At 40.9% G+C, this 14568-nt stretch overlaps 1 protein-coding gene across 9 annotated transcripts in view; it reads left to right on the top strand.

Moving 5' to 3' along the window:
* The window catches only part of L3MBTL3 (L3MBTL histone methyl-lysine binding protein 3), a 98564-nt gene that overhangs the window by 73510 nt on the left and 10486 nt on the right, over window positions 1-14568 (top strand). For all 9 annotated transcript variants that reach the window (XM_037147898.2, XM_037147903.2, XM_037147900.2 and 6 more), the window contains 2 exons: window positions 3249-3398; window positions 11036-11115. In XM_037147898.2, coding sequence (XP_037003793.2) covers window positions 3249-3398; window positions 11036-11115 — 230 coding nt within the window. The remainder of the gene's footprint in view (window positions 1-3248; window positions 3399-11035; window positions 11116-14568) is intronic.

The raw sequence follows: 14568 nt of genomic DNA, 5'->3' as shown, positions 1-14568 counted from the left end.
CCTGAAATCCAGACCAGCAATGTGGGCTCCACCTCCCCCAGGGGGTCCACTGCAGACGGGCCTGTCCCCCTCCTCGGGCCTGTGGCAGCTACAGTGGGGACGGGGGACCCTGGCGCAGCCGAGCACTTGCTGCCGTCTGGGCCTCGGTCCTGAGGAGTGATGTGAAGACAGGTCAGACGTGTTGGCAGCCTCTTCGGAATTGAGGGTGTGGATGTGCAAGTGGCTGAGGGTCCTGGCGTCGGGGCGAGTGTCGTGCCCCCAGCAGCAGCCCCCTGTGGGCATTTGTGGGGGCGGGTGTGGGCCGGTCCCTGCTGCCTGCCCAAGCCTGATTGTCCAGTCTTCCTCTTCAGCTGTCTGATGCTCTTGCAGCAAGTTCATTTCTGCTCAACTCAGTCAGCATTGGTTTTTGTCACTGATACCTGTGAATACTGATAGATGCAGATATCCCATGAAAGGTCTCATGAAGCTTTGGAAGGGTGAATATTCAGAGAGTCCGCATCATTACTGAATGAAATAAGAGTGTATCAGTCTCTTTCATGCAGCTTCGCTTCTGTAGGGAGTGTGGGGAGGACTGGATGAAAGATGGCGAAGGGATTAGCCAGAGAACATGTGTGCGTAACCCATGGACACAGACATTGATACGGGGATTTACGGAGGGAGAGGAGCCGGTGGGGCCGGGTAAAGGTGGGCAGAAGTAGAAAAAAACAGGGACACCTGTAATAGAATAAACAATAAAAAATAAACAAAAAAGAAACCTGAATAAGATGAATAAGAGTGTGCTCATTTAGCTGAGCTACTTCATCACCGTGTTACTGTGGGCCAGCAACATCTCTGCTTGGATATCTGATGAACATTCCACAATTCTCATGTCCCCCAGTTTCCATCTCTTTGTTCATTCTCATCTCAGGGGGAAAATGGTATTCTTATTACCTCTGAGTTCTTCAAGCCAAACCCTGAAGGCCATTCTTAAACCCTTCCTTTATATCGTTCCCCAGAGCTTGTTTATCTCCATGTCCCCTGGGAGGGATGCAAAAAGGCACCTTGGTGATCCTCTTCACTCCATTTAAGCCACCCAAATCCAAGTCACCGTTGTCCTGTCTTTACTATTAAGGCATGTTTCTTGCTTCAGTTCTGTACCCTTGAAATCTCTCCCAAAGCATCCTAGGTGATTGTTTTAAATTGTAACTCAAACCGTATTTAATCCCTTATTTGAAGGCCCTCCAGGAACTTCAAATGAACTGTAAGCCAAACGCAGTGAACTCGTGGCTGCGGCACATCAGGCCCTGCAAATACCTCTGCCGCCTGCGTCCGGGCCCAGTGCAGCCCCTCCCTCTGCCCCACTTCACTCCAGCCCTGGGGGTCTTGCTTTCCCTGCCTCCCCATTTCCTGGGGTGCTCTTCCCTGGGCTGACGGGTGGGGAGGGTGTGCTTCTTCTTGGCTCTGAGGGCACTGCTCAAATGCTGCCGCTAAAATTTGGGCCGGGGGAGGCAGGCCTTTCCTCACCCCCCATCACAACCCCAGTTCTCTCTCGTGGCATTTGTCACTTCCCAAAGTTGTCTAACTTACTTATTTGTGGAATTGTGTGTTACCTGTGTCACCCTAGAGCTCAGACTCCCTGAGAGCAGAGATCTCTTCTTATTTTCCACTGTGTTTCCAGTGCCTAAACAGGCAGTTAGCACGTAATAGATACTTTTTAAGTACTTGTTGAACAAATGAATGAAATAATTAAAGACTGAAATTACCTAACCATTTTAAGCCTTAGTTTGTCACAGGAAAAGCCTTTTGCAGGTTGTTGTACAGATTAAGTAAAACACTTTGTGCAAGCACCTAGCACTGTGCTTGATACGTAATAAGCGCTTCATAAATACTGCCAGTTACTGTTTTGTTATTAGTGGGTTAACATTGTAGACACTTATATCAACACACAATCACATGTTATTTACCACTTTTGCATAGATATCAGTGTACAGGAGCATGTAGTTAAAGAAAATGAAGATTGCATTTTTGCTTACACAATATACGTGATAAATGCTGTCGGCTGTTATCGGAGTCACTTAAGAGCATTTTCACTCTTCTTCTCTCAGGAGAATATATCAAATGCACTGTTTAAAAATTCTTCCTGGGTGATTATCAGCATTCCCCCTATCGCCTAAAGTAAAGAAAAGAATATGGAAAACACTAATAGTGTAATTTACCTAAGGTCCACACCAGTTCCAGACTTCAGGAGGCTTCCTAGGAGCAGAGGGGCCAGAGAGGCAGAATTGGGGGGGGTCGTTTTTGATACACAGATATTTCCTGTTGTTCTGGAGCCTGGAAAGCTGAGGCCCAGGCATAGCGGTGTACTGACATAATGTTTAATTAACAGTACGCCACCTGGATATTCTTCGCTGGATGATAGGAATGATCCCCAAATGGGACCCGAGAGACCAACCAGTGGTCACGGATGGAAGTGAGCTAGAACAGGACATTATCCACACTGACCTCTATTCATTTTTCATAGGAGGGGCAGGGGAAGCTGGAGGTGGAGATTACTTCTTAGAGTATCAGGTGTGCTTCCAGACCCGGACACAGCAAAGCTTGAGCAAACGCCTTCCTTTTGAGGGTGGCGGTGTTATAAAGGAAATTAAGCAGCATGGAACATTTGGGGCTTGGAGGATCACAGTAGAGAGCAGATCCTGGCCACCCGCCTGTGCCTGAATCTTCCCTGTCCCGCCTCGCCTCGGTCACCAGCCCTCCTGTGACGGCTTAAGTGTTTCTGTCTCTGAACTGATGATTGTCCCCAGAAATGCGGACACACAGGGAATCCTGTGGTGACAGTTACTCAGTTCCAAGGATTGCATCACATTGCTTTTAAAAATCTAGTTCAAAGACATGTTTTCTATCAAAATATACTTAAGTTGTATTTTTCAGTTAACTGTAGTGGGGTGACGACACCATTGTGTGTTGTGTGTGACTCTCCAGCACATCATTTGTACCTCCCGTCCTGCACGCCTCACCCGAGGCCAGGTCTCCTTCCGTCCCTGTTTGTGTGACCCCCTCTGTCTTCTTCATCCCCCCCCAGCCCCCCAAACGAACAAACAGAACGAATTACGTTCTAAAGACAGTATTTCATACTATTTAATCATATGTGTATCATAAATGCATTTAACGTACTCAGTTAAATCTTGGAATTTTATGTTCTGTAGCCTGTCATTTTATTTGGGAGAAGTGTTTTCTAATGGGAATATTTTTTTTCTTTGAATACTTAGTGCTGCCAACTGTCCCTACTCAGAAGTCAATTTAAATAAAGACCGAATTTTCCCCGACCGCCTAAGTGGGGAGATGCCTCCGGCTAGTCCATCATTTCCGAGAAGTAAAAGAATGGATACAAATGAAGTCTCTTCATCCCCTGAAATCAGGTAATTTATGTGATAACATTAATGTTGTTTAGAAGCATTCTAGTAGAAAGAGATTTTCTCTTCATTTTTTTACGCTGAAGGATTTTAAAGAAATTATTACAGCCCTGGCTGGTGTAGCTCAGTGGATTGAGCACGGGCCTGTGAACCACACGATCGCGGTTTGATTCCCAGTCAGGGCACATGCCTGGGTTGCAGGCTGGTTCCCTGCAGGCCAGTTCCCAGCAGGGGACGCACAAAAGGCAACCATACATTGATGTTTCTCTCCCTCTCTCCTTCACCCCCTTCCCCTCTAAAGATAAATAAATAATAAAATATTTAAAAAAAATTATTACAGGCATCATGATATTCCAATATAAATACTTCATTATGCATACATAAAAAACCATTTTTCAAAATAACACAGATTTTATTTACTCTTTTATTTTAAACTTCTTTGCTATAATTCTTTTTTTCATTTTCAAAGTAAAGACATTTGTCGGTTACTGATTCCTTTCACCTGGACTTAAGAATGAACTAGTAAGCTGTGCAAAGCTCTGAGAATAGTGACTAATAAGTAATAAGCCCTCAATAAATGTTAGTTTTTATTACTGTGATTACATTGTTTTACAGTATTTCTTTTATCCCTGAGGAACAAAAGAAAGGCCGGCCTATTTCTTGGCTGTTCCTAGGTTAAACTCTGAATTGAGCACTCAAACAAGATGATTCTCTTCATATCAGATTACCTTGTCTTCTTTTCCCGTACACGGTGCTCACACGGTTGTAATTTCCCACTCAGGACGTAATACATTTTCTTCGAGTCATTCTAAATAATTTACTAAAATTTGGTTGTCAGGCCTCGTGGGTTTTTTTTTAATGTACTTTGACACAGTGAGAAAGAACTTGCACCACCAGAAGCCAGCCCGGAAGCAAAGATGTGATTGCAGGTGGTTTCTGTGGGAGGTGAGGAATGCACCCCTAGTGGCGGTGGAGTGAGGAAGAGGCAGGGAAGAAGGGGGGTAACAGCAGTAAAAGCTGCATGGCCACACTGGCCACCACTGTGGATGGCAGCACAGTCCTGCTGGGAAAGCTCTGGGAGTCTGTGTAAAACACACTTCAGTTTTCCCATGCAGCGGCGAGGCAGCTGAGCTATTTAAGTACCAGTTCCCTCCAGTCACAGAGTAAAGCTAAGGGAGGAAGGCCACATTAATACCCAGCACACCTACCCTGCTGCACAGCGGGCAATGCAGCCAGATCCCGGGTTCATCCTACAGAAAAGCAGAACAGGTGAGACAGGTGGGAGTTGGCAGCTCAGTGCTGCAGTGGGCGTGCATGGCCAGGGCACACGGACCGGACACTGACCGCACTGGCCACGCCACCCCACTCACCAACCTCAAGTGCCCGAAAGCCTCCAGTGTGAGAAATGTGCTAGTGTTGCTTTTGATCTGGCAGCTGACATAATAAATAAATGAACAGTGCAAGGACGATGCTAATCCTTTCATACTGTAAGCATTACTGTAAGGGCCAGTTCCCAGCCCACCTGCTCAGGACAAACTCGGGAACAGCCAACGTTCCACAGCAGCAGTTCCCAAAACTTGGCTTCCCATCAGAGTCTTTGGTATCTCAAAGATTCAGATTTGGAAGCCTAGCCCACCAGGATCTTCCAGGCTAGAACCTGTAAGTCTGCATTTAAAAAATTTGTTTGGGAGTGTCCCTGCTTAAAACTTTCAGTGACTGCATTCAGGAATTCCTGGAGTTTAGACCCTAGTCTGAACGTGGCCTACAACGTCCTGGGTTCTCCCGGCCGTTGCCTCACTGTCCAGCTTCATCTCTGCCAGGCTCGGCTTTAAATTTAATGCTGCAGCCACCCTGGCCCTTGGACATCCCTTTCTCTCTGCCTAGAACCATCTCCTAGTTTCTCTCTCACCTTGCAGGCTTCAAGTTGAGTCATTCCCTCAGGGAAGCTTCATCTGGTCCTCCAGGCGGTAGCTCAGGCACCTCATTCTCCATACTTTCATGTCCTGCACCCGATGCTATGGACAGTTTCGTGAAAATATTTCTTCAAAACCTGTGTGCTCTGGTGATGACAAGCTCCATAGCAGCAGAGGCCACACCTTCTCTGGTTCTTCCCTGAGACCCTCCCAGCACTGAGTGCACTACCTGGCACAGTAAGGATGCTAGGCAACCTTGAGTCATCCACCAGCCTTGAAAGAAGACACATCAGTTATGTAACCTAAGAGGCCATGGCTCTATCACCTTCTGTTTTGTTCCAGTAAAACTGCCTGCTTTCTCAGCTTTGTAAGATCTCCAGACTAGACATCTGAGGGGTAATTATTAAGTGATGTAATAATTCCCCCCCACAGAAACCTGCACTCTTCTGTCAGTTAGACCAGTGCTTCCCAGACTGTGGTTGTGTTAGCTCTTGGCCCATGCAGAGAATGGCACCAGAGAAATGACAACATTCCAACGGCACACAGAGGACAAGGATGGGGCTGCCTCCTGGGAGGACTCGGGGCATCTTGGTGGGAAGCTCGGCTTCACATTAAGATGCCCCTTCTTGAGTCCTTTTGCAAATATGCTGGGTATTTGAATCTCTGATCCTGTGGCGACTTGTCAGATGGATAGTCAGATGTGGTCTGTATTTGCCAAATCTCACTTTACTGGTTAGGGATTTTCCTTTTATAGGAATTGATTAAATTAATTGCTGGACTAGGTTTCTGGGACTGTTTTTTATTGGCATCTTGATAACTCACTGTATTTTCTCACATGCCCCCCCTTTTTTGCTAACATATGTTCCTTATGCTAAACCATGATTTGATAGGCTTATTAATCAAAATGTCTTTTTTTTAGTCAATAAGTAAATAGTAAAGCATGTTTACCTCTCCTGGGTCATGTTTTATGAAAACACTATTAAAACTGTTGCTAATGTATCATCTCCAAAGGAATTTAATTTTAAAAAGTCTTTATTTGACTGTTAACCATAGACCTAAAAGTTTTAATCGCACCTGTTCTGCCATTTTTTCTGAATCCTTCCAAAGATGGTGACCTCCTCGTCTTGAAGCTGTTCAAGCCCAGTCCCTTCTCCATTTGTCTGAGGAATGTAAGGGACAGTTCAAGTACTTTTTTATAATTCCTCTAACATACAACCCTGAGATTCTCCTTCTCTGGGCTTTTACCTGAGCGTGACCTCAGCCCAGAGTTAAGGGGAAGAAATGCTGGGGACATGCAAACAGACGTCCTTTTCATGTCCGAACAGAAAATGCTACATGTTTTCTAGCTCCCACTACATTCACTGTGTCCCCTCTTGTTACTGGAGAGCTCAGGTACTTTTCAGTTCTAACGAAGCCTCGGTGAGATAGAGTAGAACAAGCTATTCTGCAAAGGGGTGATATAAAGCCATTAGGAGACAGACCAAAACTCATGTTGAATTTAGAGATGGTGGCATAAAGCTATACAGTGAAGCAAAGTCATTGATTGTTTCAGTATTTTTGTTAACAAATTAGATCTGATTGAAACATAATTGGCTAGGGATTGCTTTTTGATGAAAAATAAAGAAAAACCCAAAGAAATACAGTTTGCATTCAGATGCCATCCTGCTACTATGTATTTACTCTTCTAATGTTTGTTTGGCTAATGTTTTCCACGTAGCATAATTAGAGTAAGGTAGTCAGACATCTAAAGCCTGATACATAATTACAGAGGAAAAGAGAATGCTGACTCATAAAGAATAGATTTTTTCCATTTGAGTGGATTCCACTGTCTTAATTAAAAGCCTCAACAATATTCTTAAGTAAGATTTTAGTTATGATTACATTGCAATTCAAGCAAAAGAAATGTTGAAATAAGGTGGTTCTCGAAGTCTCTAAAATCCCAAGAGAAATTGCTGTATTCCAGGTACTCTCTCAAGGTGCTTTTAGCTGTGTTAGCTCATTTAATCCCCATAACACCTTATGGTAGGGTAGGTGTTACTATTACATCCCCATCCTAAACACAGAACCTCTCTCTTCACATTGTACAGCTGGTAAGTAGGAGACCTGGATTATAACCAGATAGTCTGACGGAAGTCTGGCTCTTAAAAAGTTACGAGTAGATGATTTTATCCTAAAATATAAATAATTTTAAATAGTAATATCTGCCATTTATCATGTCCCTGTTTATGTGTTTGGCTGTGTGCTAAGCACTTTATCTGTACATTATTTTATCTGTACATCCTTGTCTTAGAGAAGATGCAGTTATGAATTAGGGAAGTTAAGTAACTTGCTGAAGGTCACACGAAACTATTAAGTAGCAGAGCTGGAACATGAGCAGGGTCTGTTCACTTCTGAAGACCGTACGTATAGCCTTGGCTGGTGTGGCTCAGTGGATGGAGTGCCTGCCTGCCAACCGAAGGGTTGCTGGTTCGATTCCCAATGAGTACATGTAACCTAGGTTGTGGGCCAGGTCCCCAGTGGAGGGTGCGTGAGAGGCAACCACACATTAATGTTTCTCTCCCTCTCCTTCTCCCTCCCTTCCTTTCTCTCTAGAAAATAAATAAAATCTTTTTTCAAAAAAGCTCACATGGATAACCACTGCTGGGCTGCTTTTTCCATATTATAATTCACTGTCCCTGTGCCTCCTCAGCTTGTGTTCACCGTTCTGAGTGGAATTGTTGGCAATGAAAAATGTTGATCAGGAAAAGATGAAGTTTTTATGTAGAGCAAAATTATAATATCAAAATACAACTTAAAATATTTTTGGTTGCCATTTTTTGGAAAAAAAATCTGTCAAGAAGCCTATCTTGTACTGTGTTGCAGAATGTTTATAATATTATCCTGGAGATTTGACATTCTGATGTAAACATCTTTTGTCTGTGTTTGGAAATGGTGCTGCTAGAATAACTTTTGCTGAGGAAGTTGGAATGTGAGACCAAGGATTTCATTTTTGCATGGAGAAAGAAATCCATCACAGTACATATTCAAATAGAACTGGCAGTGAAAGTCCTAACTTACAGGAGAGAGAAGTACTGGTTGTCCAATTGAGGAATTTTTTACTTTAAATAAAATATAAAACAAGTAAGACTAGTGAGTCAGATTCTTCATTCCCGACCTTATCAAAAGGCAATTTGAAAATAAGATTATAGCACAAAAGGCACATTCTCTTTAACTTCACGTAACAAGGATACGTACTATATTCTGGAAAAACACAAGGATAAAAACCAAATAATCACTGAATCTAATTGTGGATTTTGGCATTAGTAAGACCTGGTACTGTACCTGCCCTGTAAATTGCCATTAAATATTGTACATGTGAAGAGCTCAGTAAGTTTGGAGTGTAGCGTGTGTTCAGAATGTTAACTTTTCTTACTGTTGACTGCCTCCACACTTCTGGATGTGTTGATTAGGATCCTGCTCACCTGAGTGGTTCTGTTCTGACACCCTGCTCAGATGCACCCTGCCCAAACACCATGTGAAACTCCGAGAGGTTTAGTCACTTTGAAGGAATTAGCAGAACCCATATATTAATTGGGAATCAGACATTCAGTACACATTTCATACTGAGCCCTTTATTGCATTGTATTTGGTAAAAAATAAATATCTGTGTTTATATATTCCTGAGTTTATATGGGCTCAATTTAATGAAATGCCGTGAGTTAAAATGGGGAAAGTAAAAACAGAGCATGCTTCAGTAATGCAGCAATATAAATGTAAGAGCAGGTAGCTTTCCTTGTGCTTTTGTTTTGGGATGGATTATGGCAGACCCAGGCACGAAGCAGTGTTTTGGAGCAAAGATCTCATTTTCCTTGTCTGTGACTTCCCTCCCAGAAAATGGTCTTTCTCTTATATGTTATAAAATAACTCAGTGGCATTGTATTTGGGCATAGATACAAAAGAGCTTTCCTCACCCTTAAGTCTCATGCCTTTCTTTTAATCAATGTTACTGTAAAGGAATTGTACACCTTAATAAAACTGCAAAAATGTAACTTAAGTTTTCCGTGGACAATTCTGATCATAAAACTGAAATATACAAAAAATTCTAAAACTGTTTTAGCCTTTTGTCTAAAGAATATCATTTGGATTCAAAGAATATTATTTCCAATTTAATATAAAACAAGTTCAGAAAATCACATAAGCTAATTTTGGCGTATTAAGCCGATTTTAGCGTGAAATTACCAAATCTATTTCAGCACTGGTTTTACAAAGAAGGCATAGTTTTCTATTATCATCTCAACTGATGTTCTTCCAGTTATCAGTGATTTTCTTATATTCGTTTTCACTATACCTCTATTTTTACTACGGAATGAGAGCCTTCATGGTCATTTAATTGGTTTCTCTTGGGGAAAATATTTTTATTGCATAAAACAGTCATTTCTTTCCCATTATTAAGTAAGCAAGTATTCTTCTGCAGTTGTTATAAGTTGTTTTCAGTATGACTAAGCCAGAGAGCTCAGATTCCAGTGAAATTTCATGTGTCCCCGGAAACGGTCTTGCTAAGAAGGGAACGTTTATTGCATGCTTAGTCTCTTAGCATCGTTGTGTTACATTATTAGAGAATAAACTAATGCCTTTATAATTAAGACTGTAAAATTCCTTTTTATTTTGTTGGGATATTTGGTTTCAAATGTATTTGCCCTTTTTAAAAAAAACTACAGGAAGTGTGTCTGGGTCTTCAAGAAACTCAGGGTGTATTTGTTAAAGGCATCAACACCTATGAAACAGCAGAACATGAATACAGCATGTTATAAAGCACTGAGGTGTGTAGGCCAGCATCATAACCTAGACAGCCCCAGGAAATTACAAAGGGAAATTTATTTTGAACTCTGAAAATGGAATAGATTAGGTTGAAAATGTTAAGTTCCCTGAAATTTAACTTTAAAGAAAATATAAGTACCGACCACCCAAAGTCAAATCATCTGACTTGACTTTGAGTGGTGGGCACCCAATGAATGTACAGATCACATATCATAGAAATGTCTACTTGAAACCTATATGATTCTGTAAACCAATGTCACCCCAATAAATTTAATTTTAAAAAAAGAAAATATGAGTAGCTTGCCTGGTTCTCTTTAAAGCCAGTTTTGTCCCTGACTTAAGGGTAAAACTGAAGTAAGATTGTAATAAGTCCATTCCATTTTAGAGCATCCTTGTCATGTTTAAATTAGCATTAAATTCTTCTTGGTCACAAAGAGGTGGAATCGTTTCAGCCTGTGAATTTGACCTGATTAAGCCAGGCAGAGCTTCCTGGAATTGAGTTTGATTCTCCCGAGCCAACCTCAGCCTCGACCCCAGGTCCTGGAGCTGCATTGTGCAGTGAATTGATTAAGTGGTGTGGACTTTCAAAGCATTTTCTCACTTCAAATCGTCTTATCAAGTGAAATTCCTCATGAATACATGTCTCGATTTGAAGTTGAATTATTCAATAGCTACATTTGTCAGGATAATCTTAATACCATTTTTAGCTTTAAAATATCTTTTCTGACCAGTGAATGAAAATTGATAAGGAGGAAATGGACATTTAGATGTTATTAGCATTCATTGCTTCGTAGTAGAACTAAATGTTCTGACATTTTAGGGGTACGATTTGTTTTTAAATTTTAAAAAAGTAGTTGAGATGCAGCGCTAAACCAGTTTTTAAAGATGTTTTTATTACAAAACATTGAAATGCCTGTTGTTTTTTTTTTCCAGAGACCAGCATGCTGATGATGTCAAAGAAGACCTTGAAGAGAGAACAGAAAATGAAGTGAAGACACCACATGAAGCCAGAGGTAGGCGTAATCTCATTGGTGGATATTACTAGTCAGACTCAGCAATCAGCACTTAACTGGATTTGGCCGTCTTTATGTTAAAGATAAACTTCATTTGGTTGTCTGTTCTATTATCACAGACAGTAAAGTTTAATAAGGGTAAAGGTAGTATGTATTTCATCATGATACAGATTTACCTGTGCTTACAGTCTCTTTCACACATGTGTCTCATGTCATATGTAAAGTTTGGGTAAGATACTCTATTTGGTCTTTGTCATACATTTTCTTTGGTATTATTGATGCCACTTGCTTTACACTTTTTAAACTCATCTATTGAGATCCAAATACAATTAATATGGTTTTCATTCAATACCACAGATGAACAGAAAAGCACATGAATGTTTTTAGTTGTATTGGAGAAAGTAATGGGTTTTAACATCGTTGCTAACAATGTCCTGCAGTGGTTTAGCTAAGCAGCAAAGTCATAATTACTGTTAATCATAGTATAGATTGTATTTATAATTTATCCACAGCTCTATAATTATTATTTATTTTTTATAAGAAAGTGTTGGCCTGATTACGATTTAATGATTGTCCCTAGGGCCTTTGCTCTTCGTGTGCATTTTTTGGTTCAGATTATCACATAAGATTTGTGAACGGCACCTAATAATTGTCTGCCTGTAATAAACTATACCATAAGGAATGCTTTGACTTTCATATCTGATTTTCATAAAGCAGTAATTTAAGATTAATTTAAAAGTTCTAGCCACTGCTGTCTTCAGTATGTTTCGTGGTATTTAATGTAGCACTGTATACAAACCCGCCAGGTGGCCAGGGTTCTCATCCAGCTCTGCCGCCTGCTGGCTGTGACCTTGGGCATCTCATGGAGCGCCTCTCAGTGCTTCCGCTTCCTGGTCCGTCCAGAAGGGTGGTGATGGCCACTCCTCAGAGGCTTCTTATGGGGATCAAGTGCAGCAACATTTGTAACTTGCTTAGAACAATGCCTTGCACATAGGCAGTTGTTATGCAAGTATGTGATTATTTTAAATGTTCCTGGTATTTAGAAAGGAAGAAAAACACCTCTAATTTATGAAGGTTTTTTATCATCAAGATACATTGTGTTCTTAAATAAAGGCTGCATCCCGTTTTTGTGAGTGGTGGTTTGGAGCACAGCTTTCATTCTCATCTCAGCTCTACCAATTGAGTGTGCGGCTGGCTTTGGGCAGAGTTTCCTCCTCTGTTTTGTAGAGTTGATGTAGCAATAGTGCCTGGATTGTCATGATAATCATTGGGTTATCCTGAGGATTAGATGCACCAGTGGCCAAAGCTGCATTAGTAGTGGTAGCAGCAGCAGTAGTGTGGAATAACTGTCTGTTGAATGGAGTTGACTGACTATAGAAAGTTCAGGTAGATTCAGAGCAAAATCTTCTAGACTCTGAACTTCTCTCATTTTGTTTTCATTGGCTTCGTTATGGTTGAGTAACTTTTATTTTATTAAACTATTCTTCACATACAACATACTAGTTTCAGCTATCGATCACAGTAAATACCTGTATATACATTACATAATACGTCTGTTATGATCTTAGTGACTCTATTCCCTATGCTGCACATTGTATCCCCGTGATTTTATTATTTTATAACTGCAAATGTGTACCTGTCAGTCTCCTTTTTGCCCTTTGCCCTGCCACACTTCCTTTGGAAAGACACCATCAGTTTACTCTCTGTACTCATGTAGACTCTGAACTTTTTGAAGTATTAATTTGATAACCCTTGTAGCTTCTCTTTCTGACTTGGTGATCTATTCAGCTTTTCTTTGCTGAGCTGATTTTGATCATTTTTTCCTGAAAACAATGTATTTAATGGAGAATTTCAGGTTTACTAACATGATTTGAAAGGTGTTCTTTTTTTGTGGTAGTTTTGGCTTTTCCAATTTTGTGTATTTTTTATTCTATTTTTCTTGATTCAAATAGCCTGAGTTTTTATCTTATTATTCTTTTTGTTTATTATTATTTCTTCTATTCTTTTTTATTCTGGAAACATCGCTGGGATTTATATATAATTTTAAATTATTTATCTCACCCAGAAAGGTCAACTTGCATACTTTACTACTGCCCTATTTTTTCTGCTAGTGAAAGGGAACTGCATAAAATAAGTTGCTTTAAGAATTTTCTAAATGAGATTTAGCCAGTTTTAGACTCCGAAAATGTGTTTGATAACTTTCTTTTGAAATATTTCATCTTTTGAAATACTTTGTATAAAATTTTTATAAATTAATTTTATCCGTGGTGGAATTGTGTCACCCTTGTTAGCTTTCATTTAACTTCTTTCTTAGTTTTAAATTACCTTTTTTTTTTTGAAAATTTTTTTCAGTTTTATTTTGTCTGGAAAAGATTTGGATTTTACTTTCTGACATTACCATAGTTTATTACTTGTTTGTCCCTGGACCCCATAGACCCTCAGTTCAAAACAAGCTCTTGTGGAGTCTGAGAACTCTTCTACGGTGTCTTGGTGACATTAGCTTGGATCCGAGTTTATAGGTGGAGGTGTTCGGTTTTTTTCTGTCCCCCACCTCTGTTCCCAACAGAGCCATGGCCTGCTGCTGTCTTAGACTGGGCTCTCGGGAAACACCGAGAGTGTTGTGCGCAGGTTTCCTGAGGCCCCCTGGGAACAGCACCTATGAGAGAGTGAGAGGCAGGACTGAGCAGAATGAAAAGGTGAGCTGTGATCTAGTTCTAACAGAGGCCTCAGTCAGTCCCATGAGGAGCTCAGGGTGATAACCCTGAATTAAAGCGAGAGAACCAGGCCTCTGAGCCTGTACTTCGGGAATGAACATTCTAGTTCTGAAGGGCAATTTGAGTGGCACCCACAGTATCCACCACTCCCCCTCCTCATGCTCCCTCCACCCCACCCCCATGGTTTGGTCTCTGGTTTTCCTTTAAGAAAAATAAAACAAAACGGGAAAACAAGGTAACCTAATTCAGTCTGATCTTTTCAATTGCAAGCAGTGAACCTGGTTCCCAAACTCAGTCTTTTTTCATAATTTTGTCTGAGTTGTCATGAGCTCCTGATTTTTTTTTTTTTTCAGATCCAGGAAACTTCCCTCAGTTAAAATTTTGATGATTACTTCTGCTCCATTTGTTCTCTTTTTCTGACTGGTAATACCTATTATTCTTGGGTTCAAGCCAAGCGATGACATTCAAAATATGTAACAGTTGGTTTGGCAGCCAACACTACATGGAAAAATTAAACAAACACTGCTCTTAGTTCTGGAGCAGATTTTGGAAGCTGCCAGCTGGACCATGAGTCACCCTTAGTTGCTAGGTCTTAGGGAAGTACTACAAGGGTGATATTTTAACAGCTATATATTTTGTGATGTTCTAGATGTTTCTCAAGTTGAAATATCTTCCTCAGCCTCTTGCTCTGTCAGATCTACTGTTCACTAACTTTAAGATGAATTTTTACAGTCGTCGT

Source organism: Artibeus jamaicensis, unplaced genomic scaffold, assembly GCF_021234435.1.
Source record: "Artibeus jamaicensis isolate MK-2021 breed Jamaican fruit bat unplaced genomic scaffold, CSHL_Jam_final contig_387, whole genome shotgun sequence".
Classification (NCBI taxonomy): Eukaryota; Metazoa; Chordata; class Mammalia; order Chiroptera; family Phyllostomidae; genus Artibeus; species Artibeus jamaicensis.
This window is presented reverse-complemented; position numbering and strand designations above follow the sequence as displayed.